Raw genomic sequence first — 17,113 nt, 5'->3', positions numbered from 1 at the left:
ACCCTGGATCAGTCTTTACTTATAGCTGCACATATGAGTAGAAGTAATAACAGATGATTTGAGACTCTTATGAGTAGAGTCAGACACAGAGTATAAGTGAACAGATGTTTAAAACAGTGATTTAAGATGCATTGCTTTGAAAATAATTTTACTGCCATTCTATATACCTTTAATTTTCAAAATATAAAATTTTTGAAAATTACATACTGAATTGAAATACATTTATTTTGGGGTTGCCTTTCTTACACTGATAGTGCCTCAAAAGGTCTATCTACCACACAACTTTTTGCCAATCCATCTTCTTTTGCCTGCTGCTAATTATAGAATATCATCTTTGAGGTCCTTTTAACTATCAGAAACTAAATATATACCTCAATACATGGTAGATTATCAAATGTAGAAGGTGTACTTTATGTTACATATTATCATTTCTTAATTGTATTTTAAATATAAATAATTATTTTGACAGTACACTATATGATAAATTCCAGCTTATTTTCAAGAATATCATACTTTCCTCATTTTCCCTCACCCATAGCCTATTACTTTTCTTGATATGTTATCTTTAATTAAAGTCATTTCCCTTTTTCTTTCATCATATGTAAATAGGTATAGTCTCCTATTACTTATTTTAATTCTAGTACCTGTACTTATGCTTGCTCAGTTATTTATAATTAATATAAATTTGTTTCAACATTTATTTTTATACTTCTTATATGGAAGAAATACTGATCCTTTGACTTCTTGTGAACTCAAACTTATTCATTTTAATAATGTGTACTCATTAGGCAATTCATTATGACTCTTAGAAGAGTTATATCTAAACATATACTCAGAGAATCTACATTATTTCATAAGTTATTTTTCTTTTGTCTTGATATTATATTACAGCTAGGACATTATGTCAAAATTAAAAACTCGATATGTGAGTTATTTTATCTAAGAATTTTAATTGAAAGCATTAAAGGGAACATTACATAATAGTTACATAAAAAGGGAATGGCGTCTGATAGGGTTGAGTACACTGCACTAGATAATCTCCAAGGTCTTTCTGTCTCTAAAATCCTGAGACTCCTTGGTTCTTTTAACCTTACTATGAATGGTGAATATTCCTTTCTCCCAATACAGTAAACATTACACTCACTGAACTTTATACTAAGTTGAACATATTCTTTTGGTAGTATAAACTATTTTGCATTTTAAAAAGACAGGGAGTAGTTTTTCCGTTACTGCATTGAGCTGAGAAAACCATGCAAAACCAAGAGATGCAAACACTAGTTCTCCCAAAAAGATTGTTTTCACATATACACTCATGTGCTTTTCTTACTTAGCTTGACAAGGTGGAGCATGGAGGTATTACTTCCTCTTTCAGTGCAAGCAGTTACTGAGAGATTGTAGATATCTCCTGGAGGCAGGCTGAGAATTGCAGTCATGACATTGCGTGTTACCTGCAAGATTAGTAAAATCCAGGGTTTAAACTTCTAATAAACTTGAATTAGAATACCATTCCAAACAACTACAGGGCTATCGCAGGCATAACCTCTCTGTTCTGTGCTGCAATCTACAATTGATTATAACCTTCTAAATATGTTATTTCCTCTGGAAAGGATATAAATCCCTCAACTGAGCCAAATGCAAAGTAGCTCAAACACGCATAATACATACCAAAACATTTTTACAGTTAATTCCCTTGTTTGGAATAGATATTACTCTGATATTTTTCCTCATACTCATCAAATTTTAGAAAAGACAATTGCTGGGTTGCTCCTCTCTTGGCTCTAGCTGAGACACTCAGAAGAAACCTTGCCATGTCTATAGATACTTAGCTTATTAACTAAAAATTGTATTCCCCAGCCTCTCCTACAGCTGGAAGGGACCATGCGGCCCAGTGCTGACCAATGGATTGTAAGTGCTGGGTTTCCATGTCCTTTCTTTTCCCTTCCTGCAGGTTGGACTATAGATGTAATGATAATGAAGATTCATCTGTGCAGATGAGGACTACATATAGTGGCAACTGAAGCTACATGAGAGAAAGAATCTGGACCCCGGATGATCCCTTACAGCAGAGATATCCTGTTTGTCCTGGGTTAGCAAGAGATAGACATAAACTTTGATTTTATTTGAGCCACTTTTTTTTTTTATTACAGTCATTTAGTCTATACCCTAATTAATACAATGTCAAAAAGCTTAATAAACCAGGAGAAAACAATCAGTATTCTCAACATACCCAAATATTTAGATGTTGCGATATACAGAAAAAATATTGAAATTTGTTCACTGTGTTTTTCTTGAAAACGTTTGGCATACTGAAGAAAAGATCAACTTGTAACTTTAAACACCAGTGAAATCGATAGGTAAAACTATTATAGTTCACTATTAAAAATTAAAAAGTAAGCTCTATGAAAGAAGAAATTTAATTTTTGTTCACTATCCTGTCTCCAGAGCCTAAAACGGTACCAAATATAATATACACATTTGTTTAATTGTCTCAGTAAATGTTTGCTTAATGACTTTCCATAGTTTATGCAAATTAATGTTCAGATGCCCAAAATTAAGATTCAAAGAAACATACGCTCTTTTTGATTTTCTTCTTTCCTTCTGCAACGACCATCCAGTGCAGCATTCTAGAATGGGAGAGGTCAGTTGTGTCATCCCCATATGTCCAACTGATATATAATAGACTGTTGAAATATTCTACAGAAGTGATTTCTGGAGCAACTGGGGCTTTAAGAGAGGAAAGTGGAACGCTTTAGTATAACAGACTACTAATAATTAAAGGAGTTACCAGTAAAGCATGAAACCCCATATAGAGTTAAATTAAAGAATTAAAAATTCACACCACATGATGGTCCTAGGGAATCCTGGGCCTCTCAGTACCATAGCGAAGGTTGTTGGAACATGGCGGGCACTTGTTTCATGGGACCCCACCCTTATGGCTCAGACACAAGATAGCCTGTACCTGAGAATATCATGGTCTTTTATACAAATTTTACAGTTATAAAATTTCTAAAATGTTCATTTGTTTGGTTATGTTTGTTACATTAATAAATTAATAGTCTTAGGTATCGGTGAACTTATTTTCAAAGAAGTACTGGAAACTCCGGGGTCCTGTAAAAGTAAATCTTTTTTATTGTGGTGCAGAAAAGATGTTTATGGGAATAAAGGTCAGTAGGATTGATGAGTAGAAGGACAGAAAATAAATATCATTTCTATAAAATAGTAAGACAACATTACTGACAGTGTCCAGCCTGGTGCTTTGCAGAAGGTAGGCTCTTAATAAATGCTGCTGCAATAAGTATTAAGGGAGGGAAGGAAAGGACTTTTTATGATGCTACAAAGCTAAATTCTCTCTAACATTGAAGTTATTAATTTATTTTAAATTCTTACACATTTAAGCTTTAAAATTTTTTCCAATTGGGAATGAGAGCTCATCATGGATTTACAATATATGAGCTGTGAAAGTATATTTTAATTATTTTTAAAGTAACTGATAATTCTGAGGATTTTAAGAAACAAATACTCAGTTGAATTTAAATTCCAAGCGTATGGTGGTTTGAAGACAGAAAGTGTCCCTTTCCACGTTATAGCATAAAACCAACTAAAATATTTGGAGGAGAATTTCTACAAATCATAAAGAATTATTTTCTTTAATATGCTACTAATACTCAAAACAAACATTCATGACTAACTATGCTTGGAAAGAAAAGTATTTGCTGAAGAGATTTGTAATGTAGAGAGTAAAAAACATTTTTATTTCATGTGAAATAGGAGTAGCATTTCTATACGTTTGACAATAAAATTTTGAAATATCAACAATAGCACAAACCCACATCATAGTTCAGAATATTCTAATAATGCTGGCTTCTTTATAATTTCTTAGTATATTTCTATGTACTTCATTATATACAAGTACCTATACTTACATTTCTTCAAAGGATATTTTCTCGTGTTCTAATTCTAATGAGGACAAAAAAACATATTTAAAATTGCAAACCGAGAAGTATATCTCTCCCCCTCACCGGTGTCCAGATTCTTATAATCCATGTTGTTACTTTAAAATCCAGCATATTGCTGACGGACCACAAGATGTCACTATTTGTTTATTAAACACTTTTTGATACGCCAGCATAATTATGAACTTGACTTTCAAAAGTTGCCTGACAAAGATAGTAGACTTGAGGTTCTAATAAATCATACCTTATTAAAATATTTTATTTGTGTTTCCTCTTTCATCTCACAGTTTGGCAATTTGGGTTACAATTAAAAATGAAGAGAAGTGAAGTATGAGATTCTTATTTGTTTTCAAATTGAAATAAGGGAAGAAAAGCAAAAAAAGAAAAAAAAAGCTAAAATTTTAACTAGTTTAAAAAATAAGGATAAAAGTAAACTCAGCTACCATTATGTTTCAATAATGATTTACATTATATCATTTAATTCTTATACTGTCTTGTGGGGTATTATTATGTCCATTTTATAGAAGTGAGAATTGAGACCATCTGTTATCGACATGCTTAGATAAGACTAGGGACTGCCAGTGTCAACATGATTGAGTAGTTTGTTCCAGGAAAAATAAGAAATTACCAAAGTTCACTTTACTGAAGGCAAGACTGCTCACTTAGGCATGTAGCTTGCTTATTAACCACAGTTTACGCATCCAGACTTGCTTTGTTTGCCCAAACTGTTATATCGTGATCTTTGCCTAGTCCCAGTCAGTTCCCAGCTTTGAAAGGCACACCTAAACCGCTGGAGTCCAGAACTCCAATTCCTATTAATATTTCATTCCCAATGCCCCTCTTCTGAGACAATGTAATGACTATCAAGCTGGTGTTCTGCTTTACTACAAAGAATTCTAATGTACTTGGTTTTGCTCTATTAGCCAGTTGTTAGGTAATATTTTTGAGTTTTACCAAAGAGAAAATAGAATTCCAGGAGTTAAGATAATTTGCTCAAAGTTCTAACACCAAAAATTAGTAGAGCCAGGTCTACTCAATCAAGTGTTCACATGCTAAGTCTGGGCTTTTTCCAGGCACTGCTCTGTTGGAGAAGGAAAGAGTATTCTCAGAGAATTAATCCCAATAAAGTTAAACTGTATGAATTATTGATACAGTGAATTTTAACTATAATTAAATATGCAGTTATTAATGCATCCAAAAGTATAACACAGGGCTTGTTAATAATTGGTATTTTCTCCCTTCTTGAACAAAGGGAGCTATAGAAATTGGCTGGTAAGGAAAAATAATGAACTATGAAAGTTGATAATATAAGAATTCACATATGATTAATTTCTTTCCATTGCTTTTTTAATTTATAAATTTCAACAGAGCAAATCTAGCTGTCCAGTGAGGAAAATATTTTGTCAAAATTATTCTTCACCTAAAAATATTTTTCTTTTCTTCTCTTAGTACGACTCTAATTACAGCCTTGTAGTCCAACCAAAAGTCCTTTAAAAATCTTAGTTCAAACAACCAGGGTTAATGTCTCTTTGATGAATTTCCCCTTTTTATTGCTACCTCTGATTGGCTCTGCTATGTGATAATGAACTACATAATTTAAGACTCTGAGATCTAACACAAACAACTTTTTTAAGTTACTTAATCTTTACGTGATGTATTTTGCTAAGCAGCTTACTTAATTGAGAAGTAATAATAAACATTAACAGATGATAAATACTATTATCCCCATTTTCCACATTAAAAAAAAAATAAAACCTGAGGCTTAGGGATATTAACTTGCTCAAGGTTACATGTGGAATGAGACAGAGCCACGATTCAAACCCAGGTCTTCCTGTCTCCAAAGCCTGTTTTAACTCCTGCAGTGGACAATACTTCATTCAGCCTGTGACTTTAAAAAGGCTCAATTAATAAGGAAATGGAGGCACTTTAGCAGATATAATCAAATGGGTAAAGTCAACTGAGTGCAATGTTAAGCTGAAAGCTCTGCCTGCCACATCTCTATTCTAATCAATTCCAAACAGGGGCACATAAATCAAGGGCAGTGACTAGGAATAAAGATAAATCGATGACAGTAATTCAGAATAAAAATAATATTTTAATTTTTAAAGGCTATCATTTAAACAAATAATGAACTTTTAGAATCAAGCATATTATCTTCCGTGAAACTGATGCTCACTCAGTCCTGAGTGAATGATTAGCACCTTCTGCAGATATTTTCTCAAAACAGTATCTTCTTCTCAGGAAACCATTTCCCACACACCACTCACCTGTTATGAAGCTTATGGTGGAACTGTCACAACAGCTCAATTCTGGGTCTCCCCATGTCACCATGGTCACTCGAAAGTTGTAGTACCATGCTGGCAACAGGTTAGCTATTCTCTTAAAAAAAGCAAGGAGACAAAGGACTAATGAGGAAATCATATTTTTGTAATAGAGTTACATCTACTAGGCCATAAAAACAATTGATAAGTAATTTTTATTTTCCTTTCTGTGCCTTTTTGTATTTTCCAAATTCTCCATAAAAAACTCTTTTTGGAATGAGGTGGGGTGGAGATGATATACAAAAATATAATTTTTAAAAAGTGATTCAAAGGTATAGAATCGAATGCTTCAAATATTGGTTTCATTTTTTAGTTTCCTCAGTTATACAACAAAGTGAAATAGTCCTTATTTGCAAATGACCGAAAGTACACATTTCCTTATTTCTAAGACAAATGACTTTCATGACTCTGTATTCTCTCAGCTTGGACCATAAAAATGTGTCCTTGATGGGTGGCAATTACTAGAGTCATCATCTGGGTAGAGGACAATTGTGTACTTCATGCATGACCTGTAAGTCACCTGCATTTTTAAAATTACTCAAATTTTAGAAAGAGCAATCTTTACCTGCTCTCTTGAAATGCGTCTTATAATGATCTGACACTATAGGTATTTAATTGACTTGTAGATGTCATTATTACAATTAAGCAGTGCCAACTAATTATTAAATGACAAAAGGTAATCTCTTGTGTTTTTCTTCTCAGGCACAGAAAGAAGTAAACTCAATTTGGGGTGAAAGCTATTTTCACACAATTTACCTTTCCTCTCTCAAAGAAAAAAAAAAAACCAAAAAACAATCCTAAAAGCAGAAACAACCAAAAAACCTTGAAAAGAGTAAGCTTCCTGTGTATATTTATAAAATAATCTACTTTACAGATTCCTTTTACGGACATTTGGTACATACAGTACAGGCACATCTGTTTACACAGAGAGTGTGACAGCTGCTTAAGGAGAGATTACCACTGATGCAGTTAAGGAGACAGTCGCCGCTATTTCATAGTAGGTTGTCCACTCTGATGTCATTGTTGAAGGATTGAAATAAAACATTTCGACTACGTATTTTCTGAACACTCCTAAGTAAGGCCTGGTCCAGCTCAAAACCACGGCTGTAGGACCCAAGGGGTAGAGCATCAAATCCTTTATTCCAGTTGGAACTAAGAAGAAGGGAAGGGGAATGAAAAAAGAAAGCCAATAAGGATTATTTAATATCTTAGCAATGGCTTCGAACTTCTACTTAAAAAGTAGGGTTTTCACTTGTCTGACACAATCATTGAAAACCAAACATATTTGCCTCTGATTTTTTTCCCTAGTAATAAATGTTAAGGATGTCCTCCGGCTATACAGTTGTACTAGTTTATTACTCCAAAGGTAGGATATTGGGTGAACAAGAATGGCCCACCCATATATATGATAATAATTTGAACTTGGACATTGTACCTCTCCAAAGAGTACATTAATAAAGTTATTCTTGTGCTTGGCAACTTACCAATGGCAAATGTCACAGGATCTGAAGGTGGTCCAATCAAAGGGCCTTTTTTAAGGTACATCACAACCTGATATTGGGCACCAGGAACCAGATTTTCAATAACAGATTTGCTTGAGTTCACCTTTAAACCAAACACCCAATAGGATTTATTTACAGCTGGAATTTTAGAATGTGACACAGAGGATAAAATTGAATTCAGAGACGCTTTGCAGAACCACAGATGCCTTTGAAATCCAAAAGACTTTACTCATGCTGGGGAAGGTCAGATTTCTAAATTAGAATGATTTATAGTTCATGTGAACACTGAAGGGAGCCCAGAACATTCAAATTCTACGGTTGGACTTAATAAGCCCCGTGAACTACTTTATACCCATCAATGTCAATTGTAACTATGTACACTAGAGACACATCAGCTTCTAACCATAATCAAATCAGCAGTTCCACAAGGATGATCTGACATCCTAAATTGTAGTGTCAGCTGATTACACACAAAGGTCAGTGCAGGAATGCCTTTAGTCCCTCGTCACTTAGAAGCATATAATATCCAATTATAGAGATAGAAATGACTTGAGAGATTATCGAGTCCAACTCTCTCATTTAATAAATCATGAAAGTAAAGCCAGAGATTGGTAAAGGTCACATATTTAGATTCGGTGTTGGGACTAGAAGCCTAGCGTTGTGACCTCTCATCCACACTACAGGCAAGTCCTAAGGCTAAGCATCGAGATACAGCAGTAAGCACTTTGCAAGGCTATTGTGACCCTATACAATAATGTTGTAGAGAATATTTCTCACTTTGATGAGCTTCTCTTTACTGTACTTTTTTAAAACTTTTGGTTATGTAACAAATACTATGTAGAGAAAAACAGTGAGAACAGATAGATGAAGAAAATGTATCCATTAAAGCCAAATGCTGGTGTGCACAAGGATTGATGATTCAACTAACAGCTTAAGAGGTGTGCTGCTTTAACCTTTAGTGCTTCTGATATTAAGATCGCCTTGCTTAGTGGAAAGAACACAGTTTCTCTATTCATACTGTCTGAGATCAAATCTTGACTCTACCCCATATAAGCATAGGAATTTATTCATAATTTATAATTTTAAAAATAATTCTTACCTTGGTTTCTTCATTGGTAAACCCTAGCTAATACTATTATATACTGCATTGAGTTGTAAGGAGGATGCTTAAGCCAAAGTTTCAATAAAGTTAACTCTTATTATTTATCAACTTTTTGGCCTCTAGGGTACTTAACTATGAAACTGCTGCAGGAAGAAGCATGAATCAATGGATAACAATATTGTTGAAAGCTTACCTATGCTATAATGTATTTTGTTAAAAGTCTCATCATAATTTTAAGAATAAACATATTATTGGTGATATGAATTGAATTAAAACATTTCTGACATCAGAAACTGACTCTAAACAGTAGAAATTATATAATTCTAATTGGTACAACTTGCTCTACACATAAGTGGGGGGAACAGCATACCAAAATTTCTTTTTCATTAATTTGACCAAAATAAGATTAAACTGAATTAATAAATTGTCATTCCACTTTTTCTTTCCTTTTCACACTCTTTTATATCAGGGTTTCTTGTCCATGTTTTAGAATTTTAATTCTGCTAGAAGCTATCTAGCAATGCTAGTCAACTTGATATCCTCATCCAATAGAGCATTTCTGGAAGAGATATACTATGAATAAGTGCGCATATGTTACGCACAACTAAGCAGTGCTGTTTTATTTCTTTAAAATACGTTTTAAGTGATAAAACAAATACTTGTTCATTGTAAAAATTGTTCACACAGTAGAAGAGTAAGTGAAGTAAATTGGAAGTAGTGTCCTCCTCCCATCATTTCCAACATTTTGGAGGGCAATCTTCCAGAGCTTCCTCAATACATACATACATACATAATTTTATATTGAACCATATAGATGCTATACCATCAACATTGCTCCAAACTTTTAAACTTAACAACACATTGTAAGTATCTTATCATACCTGCCAATGCTGATCTAGCTCATTAATCACTCGTTAAGAATGACACAAAAAAATGTAGACCGTTTCAGGATGATGTTAAAGTTCCTTTGGTTAGATAATATTTTAGGCACTAGTTGATTCCGATTATTTAAATGGCTACCTAGAATCATAACCACTTAAATATGCCATTATAATAAATTACACTTTTTAAAAATAAAAAGCAACTATGTGAATATATACCACTATCTATCCATCATCTCTCTCTCTCTCTCTCTTTCTTTCTATCCATCCATCCATCTATCATCTATCATCTATCTATATATATCACAATACTAAAAATGAGAAGAGGGTAATAGTATTGCAAATGAACTTGATAACAAATCATAAACACCAATCCTCCTCACCCTATTTTTAAATTTTTTAGTGAGCCACCAGCCTATATCTATACTTCTATCTTTCTATCTCTTTTTATTTATTCTGGACCTCCTTGTGGGTATATTGAAGGTTAGAAAAGGAAATGCTCCTTCATTCTACTTACCGAATAATATGTATCTTATTCTTTAGAAGATCATTCCATACCCTTCTCCCAATTTTCACCCCATCTTTGCAGTCCATTATTTCCTTTCTCTTGACTAGCTTACTTTCCATCACAGAGAATTCAGTTCAGCTCAATGTCTTTCCAAGTAGGCACCAGTCCTATCCCTCTTTGGTTAAAGAAGTAGGAAGAAAGATGTACTCGACAGCACAGAAAATACATGATAGACTGTTACATAACAGGATTGAACTAGGTGATAATGAAGATTCCTTTGAGTCTGAAACGGTCTTATTTCTACTTGATGTGATCCTCCTTCCATTAACTCTGTTCTATACATTTGTTACAATTACTCAGTTGTTTTTTTTTTTTATGACGAACCTCTAGAACTGTTTCATCTACCTCCCTTGATTCAAAAAGCATCCAGTTAAGTTTGAATGATAAAATTGACAATTCTTTGCACACTTATGTTTCAGGCACTCGCATTAGGCATCAAGTCTTTTATTTCTATTATAACTCTATGAGATAGGATATGCTTCTCCTTATATTACAGATTAAGATACTAAGACTTACAGAGATGAAGAAAGTTGCCTTGAGACTCGTAACTGGTATCTGTTAAGATCAGGTCTGAGACCCATGTCGGTTTGACACTGGAATCTATGCATTTAGTCACTACTCTTGACTGTCAAGATGAGCAGTGTAGCACATACAACCTAACAGAAACAGTGGTGGCCTGGAAGTCAAATCACTTGAGTCTTGATCTCAGCTCTGATACTAAATAATTGTGTGACTTTGGGCAGGTCTTTTAAATATTTGCCCTCTTAGCTCTACAATTTCTTTATTTGTAAATCTAATAGATTGTCTTTCTTCTGATTTTGTCCTTTAGTTATACATTCCTGTATATTATCGCAAAATATTTATGGACCAAGGCAGAGCACACAAAAAAATATGCATACATATATTATATAATGCTTTTTAATTCTGAAATTTATGATTGTGTGTGAATCTTTGGATAAAATGACAAAAGCACATTTACTTTGAAGAATCAGCTGAGTCCTTTATATAACACCAATTGAGCACTGACTTTTTGTTCAACATATACTTACTGATGAATGAATAGCACTAAAACAGTTGTTAGGAGGAAGCATCAGAAAACTCCTTTTCCCATGAACATTCACATACAAATTAATATACGAAACAACAATCAGACACGAAGACCATATACATGATGAGGACAAATACAAATTAATGGGTACAACACACCTATACAGAAGACCAGATGTTAAGTTTCACGAACTTAATTAAGGTTCAAACTAAATTTGTTTTAATCTTAGCATCTCGCACAGGACCTACCTACCACAGAGTACTAGCAGTGACTATCGTGGATGATCCAGGTAAGATAATAAAGCAATGATCCTGTGGTACAGTTGATGAAAGAGGCTCAGTAGGGAGAGCAAAACTATAAAATAGTGAAACATTAATTGTTAATATGTGTTTGGTTTTAGAATTACCTTTATTTTTGAGCTGTATTTTGAATTTTTTATTTAACGTAATCGCAGTACCACTGAATATAAAACTTAAGAAGTATTATTCGTTCTTTCTTTCTGGGTAATGATTGCTTTAGGAAATAAAACCAAGTGAGACCACTCCTGGTGAGAACATCCTCTAGATTCCTTTGATTAATGGTGAAATCACTGTAGGCTAGTTTTTGAGACTTCTTGAACGGATGGATGTTTTTTCATTTGAAAATGCTTGTGGGCATGTGTAGTGGAACAGCAGATGATGCTGGTATAATAACACAATCCTTAAACATTCTTGTAGTAATTGAGATAACAACTAGCACAGGGGTTTAGTTTCCACTCTCTATTTTAAATAGTGGTCTCCTTGCCTATAATCCCTTAACAGTTTCATGTTTGCATTTCAATGAAACATTATTAAAGTGCACTTAAACCAACCTTTTCTGGCTCATTTATAATTTATACTGTCTACCTATGCCTTTAGCCTTTTGCTTCGATACAAAAGATATGTAATTTGTACATTCAATGGGTCAAGGAAGAAATGTACCTTGGAGCAGTCAAGTTCTAGATCACATTCTGTAAGAGAAACACATTTTTCTATCAATGTAGAAAGTCATCTTTTTGGTATATTCAGGAAAGGAAGCTAATAAGTTGCACAGTGAGCTGTAATTATTAGTTAACTGGTTAAGTATATTTACTTCTTAATTTAATTCAAGTTAAGAGGTGGCTTCATCTTCAAGTAAGGGCTCGTCTCAGCCCTCTAAGGCTTTCTAGTGCTCCAAAGACCATGATTCCTAAATTCATTTTATCAATTTGAAATCTCTCTTTAAATTTCACTAAATACCTGATTTTTGTGAGATAAATGTAAACATTCCAAATAGCTTTCATATAGCAAACATCTTTTTTGAGTATTATATTTCCACATGAACTAATAATTTTTTGTCGTTAGGAAAGTAAATATTGTGTTTGTAAGACACCAAGAACCAGTAAATTTGACCTAATGAAATAATAAAATCAGGTTTTTGGAAAACTGGACTGGGCTCCAGGCTTCCCATGGGTATTTGGGGCATCTATGCTGCTTGGTTTCATTCAGGACTGATGACTGGGCTTGTGCACACACTCGGGTAGCCACTCCCAGAACTACTGACTTGCACTCTGTCTCCACTTGACCCTCATACTCCCTTGTGCTCAGCCAACTCCTATTCATCCTTCAAAACTCTTCTTAGCTGTGATTAGTGAGTTTTTTTATGTATTTTTAATTTTTGAATTATTTTTTCAGTGAGTGTGCATTATTTTTATAGTTAAAATAAGAAAAGGAATAGAAAAAACGTAAAGAAAACAAAAACTACCCCAAACCTTCTGCTTGGTTGTCTTCCTCCCCTGGGTTAAGTTTTTCTCACCAGTTTCCAAATGCTCTTGCCCCAGGTCATATTTACTCAGGCCTATTTTCTTCTTCCTGTGAACTCATACAGCCCTCGATCATTTACTTTTGGCTTAGGTCTTATTTTATATTCTGTAGTAAATATATGGTCACTTATCTATTTTTCTCATTCTAGATTGTAAACTCTGCAAGGACACGACATAAAAACTCTCTAGATCCCCAACAACTATCCTAGTACTTGGCACATGGTAGGAGCTCAGTAAATTCTGCTTAATGAGGAATGAAAGTGAGAAGAAGGTGGCTATCCTAAGAGAGGAAAGGAAGACGAACGTAACTCAATAGCCATGCATACTCATTTCCCGGTTCCTCTCCGGGCTCTCGGTAACATTGCTTACAATGCACCTGGTGGCTGCGCGCATTTCTTGCAACGCCCTCCCTGCGTTGCCTGCGAGGCTGAGCTGCAGCAGGGGAGTGAGCCCGTCAGCGGTTCCTTTCCTTTACCTGAGTGCAGTATTGTTTTTCTAGCCTCTGGCTCTCCTTTTGTTTCTGACAGGTGAGTGACACCACAGACACGATGGTGCCATTGTAGTTCTCTTGGGAAGAGGTCCAGGACATCAAGGCAGTGGTTGAGCTTAAAACATGGACACTCACATGTTGGGGCTTCTCAGTTAGTTCTTCAATCCACTCTCCTGAAGAACCTGAACATTTCAAAGGAGAGCACAAGGGATGTTTCACGCTGGGCTGGTTGAGATAAAAGATTCGAGTTTCAAAAGTCATATTGTTTTCTTTTGCCCTTACAAAGATATTCGAAGTAGCCAGACCGGCAGGCTTTACATCGGCTGCTTAGCTACAGTATTCCATTGACCTGAACAAGATCAGCAACAAAAACAGTTTTACCGAGACACAGAAGCTCCACTTCAATTGTTATGTGGGTCTGAGATTATTCTGGTCAATTCTTCACCACAGAGAATTTATTTCTCTTTCAGCAAAGAGTAGGTGTGGCAGCGTGGCATTTCACCAGTGTTTATAATTTCTTTGCTCTTAGGATCTTCGGGCTCTAGAAATAATTACTTTGAGATTCAAATTAACCTCTACTACAACTGTGTGAAAAAAATTCGGATTTGCTAACAGCAGGATTGTGGAGGCAAGGTGTGAATATATTAGAGAAGAAATGGGTAACAGGCTGGCTCCATTATGGAAGCTGGCTAAAACCTAGGTGATAATTTGAGGGCATGTTGGGTTCCTCATGATAAAATATCTCCATAGAAGTGTCCACCATTAGCTTTGTTCCATTAGGTTTCTAACGTGGTTATTAGCACAGTGCCTGACCCATAGTAATGACTCAAGAAACATGAAGGTGAATATTATCTACAAAAATTTTCTGTTGCTATGCAACTGTGAAGCTTTCTTTTATTTGCTTAGGGAACATTTCTTGGTTCCTTCATAAAAAGCTGTAATCCTAGGGTGGAACCCAGGAGAGGAAAAGGAGCAAGTGGCTCTGCTGAGGACTACATTCTCAGTGTAAATGGGATGAGGGAAATAACAACAATAAAAAATGATAATAATAATAATGGCAAAGAGATAAAGCACTCGTTATGTACCAGGCCCTATTTTAAGTTTATATGTGTTTATATATTTTAATCCTCTACTTTTTATAACAAACCTATGAGATAAGTAGTAGTATCAATCTCTCTTTCAGATGAGGTTAACTGAGGCAGAGATAGGGTAAATAGAGCTGGGATTCACACACAGGAAGTCTAGTTCCAAAATCCATGCAGTAGTTCAATAAATATTTGCTGAATGTATAACAGAATTAATAAATAAGCAAGTAGTCTAACCCCAGGCTAGAATTTTATAATTTAGTATGAGAAGCAAGATGTACACAAATAAAATAAATCTAGAAAAAATACCACACACATATGTTTTGTGTTATGAGCTAAAAAACAGTAGAAATTCAGAAAAGAGAAGAGCCAGAATGGCCAGAATTGTTGAGGGAGTTTTTCTGGAAGCCATTAACACTTGCAGTGGATCTCAATTAGCGGACAAGGAAGTCTTTTGGTTAATGAAATATTTTTTGCCTCATGGAAAGAACTGAATAGTAAACTTTGTTCTCATTCTCAAGTGATATCATGTCAAAGATCTTCCATAATTGAAAGACATGCAAGGCAATTATGAATATTCTTTCTGCCCTTATCCATCGCGTTCTTTTTTTCTACATGCCTAATGAATCTTTCAGGCCTTTTACCATTGGTGACATTTTTGGTTTCTTAAATAAAAATGTTATGTGGGACATTTTCAACATTTTTAAGCTGCTAAATAAACTGATCTCTTCCCCTTGCCCACCTTTCTGATAAAAGGTGATATTTCGCCTTTGGAGAAGGTGGTAAAATGTATGGTGGTCAGCCATTTTGACAAGCAATTTTTATTCATCACCTTCTGTTTTTTCTTTCTGCCGATTAGAGGCACATTTAACTGCTAATAAGTTAGGTAACTGATTTTTGACCTCTAAACTTCTAGTAAAGATAGTCAGATTAGCTACTAATGTTACAGATATGCACTATTTGTGCTTTTAGAGGCTACTTATTGCTGTGCGATTACTGTTTATGAAATCAAGAAAGCCCGTTAAAGACTTGACACTGGGGCTTTTAGGATGTTTGTCTTCTTGTGCCAACTTTATACTGAATACCTAGGTTTTACTACACTCAGACTTTCTTTTGAGCTCTCTAAGCTCAATTCCCTAATGAGGCTTTTCACACAGGCCAACAATATCCATTTTTATTACAATATCGAACAAAAGTCATATTTCCCAAACTGTGTGTTCATGTCCTTGGAGAGTTTGTTGTGGCTAGTGTGAAAGGTTAGCTTACTAACTCTGCAATTATACAATAATAAAAAGAAATCCTTAAGTTAAATGTCTAAGTAGGCTTGTGACTATTAAACATACACATATTCTTCTGCTGTCAAAATTTCATGGATTTGGGACTCTCCTGACCTTGAAGAATTCTCATGGTCTCTAAGGTTTGATGAATAATAGATGCTTGAGCATCATTAATCTCATGAGTTCCATTGCTCTAGCTTTCCTGTAAGTGCAAAATAGTCTCTTTGGTACTTACTGATATAAAAACTGAGTGATTTTGCTGACTGACTTTTTCGAGTTTCACAAGATCCCGAGGAACTAAAGGTTGTCACAGATAATTTATATTTCCCAGGTTCCTTAAGTTCTGTAACAAATTCATGCGCTTCTTCATCCACTGTCAAATATTCAGTAAAATTTTCTAAATCATATGTAAAAAAAGAGAATATACATGAATTGATAACTAGAAAGCTTTAGACTATAGACAAGTCAATTAATAAAAAAAGTATTTTAAAATATTATCTCCTTCCTTTCTCAAATTCAATTATACTTCTAAACTAAAGGTACTATAAATAAAAGATAGCTAAGAGTTCAAATTGATTTTCAGAATACTTTTAAATGACCCAACAAAACCATATGTACAAAACAGAGGTAAAATATTTGGAAAAGAAAGCAATAATTGATTTTCTCATCTGGATGTAAGGGATAAAAAATAGCCAGCAGCAAATATTCTGTAAGTTCATGATGATAGCATTAAATACCCAAAAATGCCTTAATAGTATTACATTATTTCTAGTTAGGAATAATTACTCTGGATGTTTTTTTCTGATGCTTGTATATTTTTTCTTTATCCGTTTGCTTCCGTAACTTTTAAAAGTAAAAATTATTTTTACATTGCTTCCAAGTCCATCTCCTGCTCCTTATTACTTTATTTGAAGGTATTATCATCAGTTGGAGAATATAATAAACTTCAACAGAACACACTGCAATCACATAAAAGCATGATTGAAACTTCATGGAAATAAGCATTAAAAAAATTTGAGTTACATGATCCTATGTTCCATGAAATACATTGAGGAGCAGAAAAATAA

At 34.3% G+C, this 17,113-nt stretch overlaps 1 protein-coding gene across 1 annotated transcript in view; it reads right to left on the bottom strand.

Annotated features, from left to right (window-relative positions):
• The window catches only part of PTPRO (protein tyrosine phosphatase receptor type O), an 82,579-nt gene that overhangs the window by 50,245 nt on the left and 15,221 nt on the right, over positions 1-17,113 (bottom strand). The window contains exons 5-11 of the mRNA XM_039876433.1: positions 16,282-16,443; positions 13,670-13,866; positions 7,759-7,879; positions 7,233-7,426; positions 6,221-6,332; positions 2,573-2,724; positions 1,328-1,448 (exon numbers count right to left, since the gene is read on the bottom strand). Of these exons, the coding sequence (XP_039732367.1) occupies positions 1,328-1,448; positions 2,573-2,724; positions 6,221-6,332; positions 7,233-7,426; positions 7,759-7,879; positions 13,670-13,866; positions 16,282-16,443 (1,059 nt within the window). The remainder of the gene's footprint in view (positions 1-1,327; positions 1,449-2,572; positions 2,725-6,220; positions 6,333-7,232; positions 7,427-7,758; positions 7,880-13,669; positions 13,867-16,281; positions 16,444-17,113) is intronic.

This window comes from Pteropus medius, unplaced genomic scaffold (assembly GCF_902729225.1).
Source record: "Pteropus medius unplaced genomic scaffold, Ma_sr-lr_union100, whole genome shotgun sequence".
In the NCBI taxonomy this organism is placed as follows: Eukaryota; Metazoa; Chordata; class Mammalia; order Chiroptera; family Pteropodidae; genus Pteropus; species Pteropus medius.
This window is presented reverse-complemented; position numbering and strand designations above follow the sequence as displayed.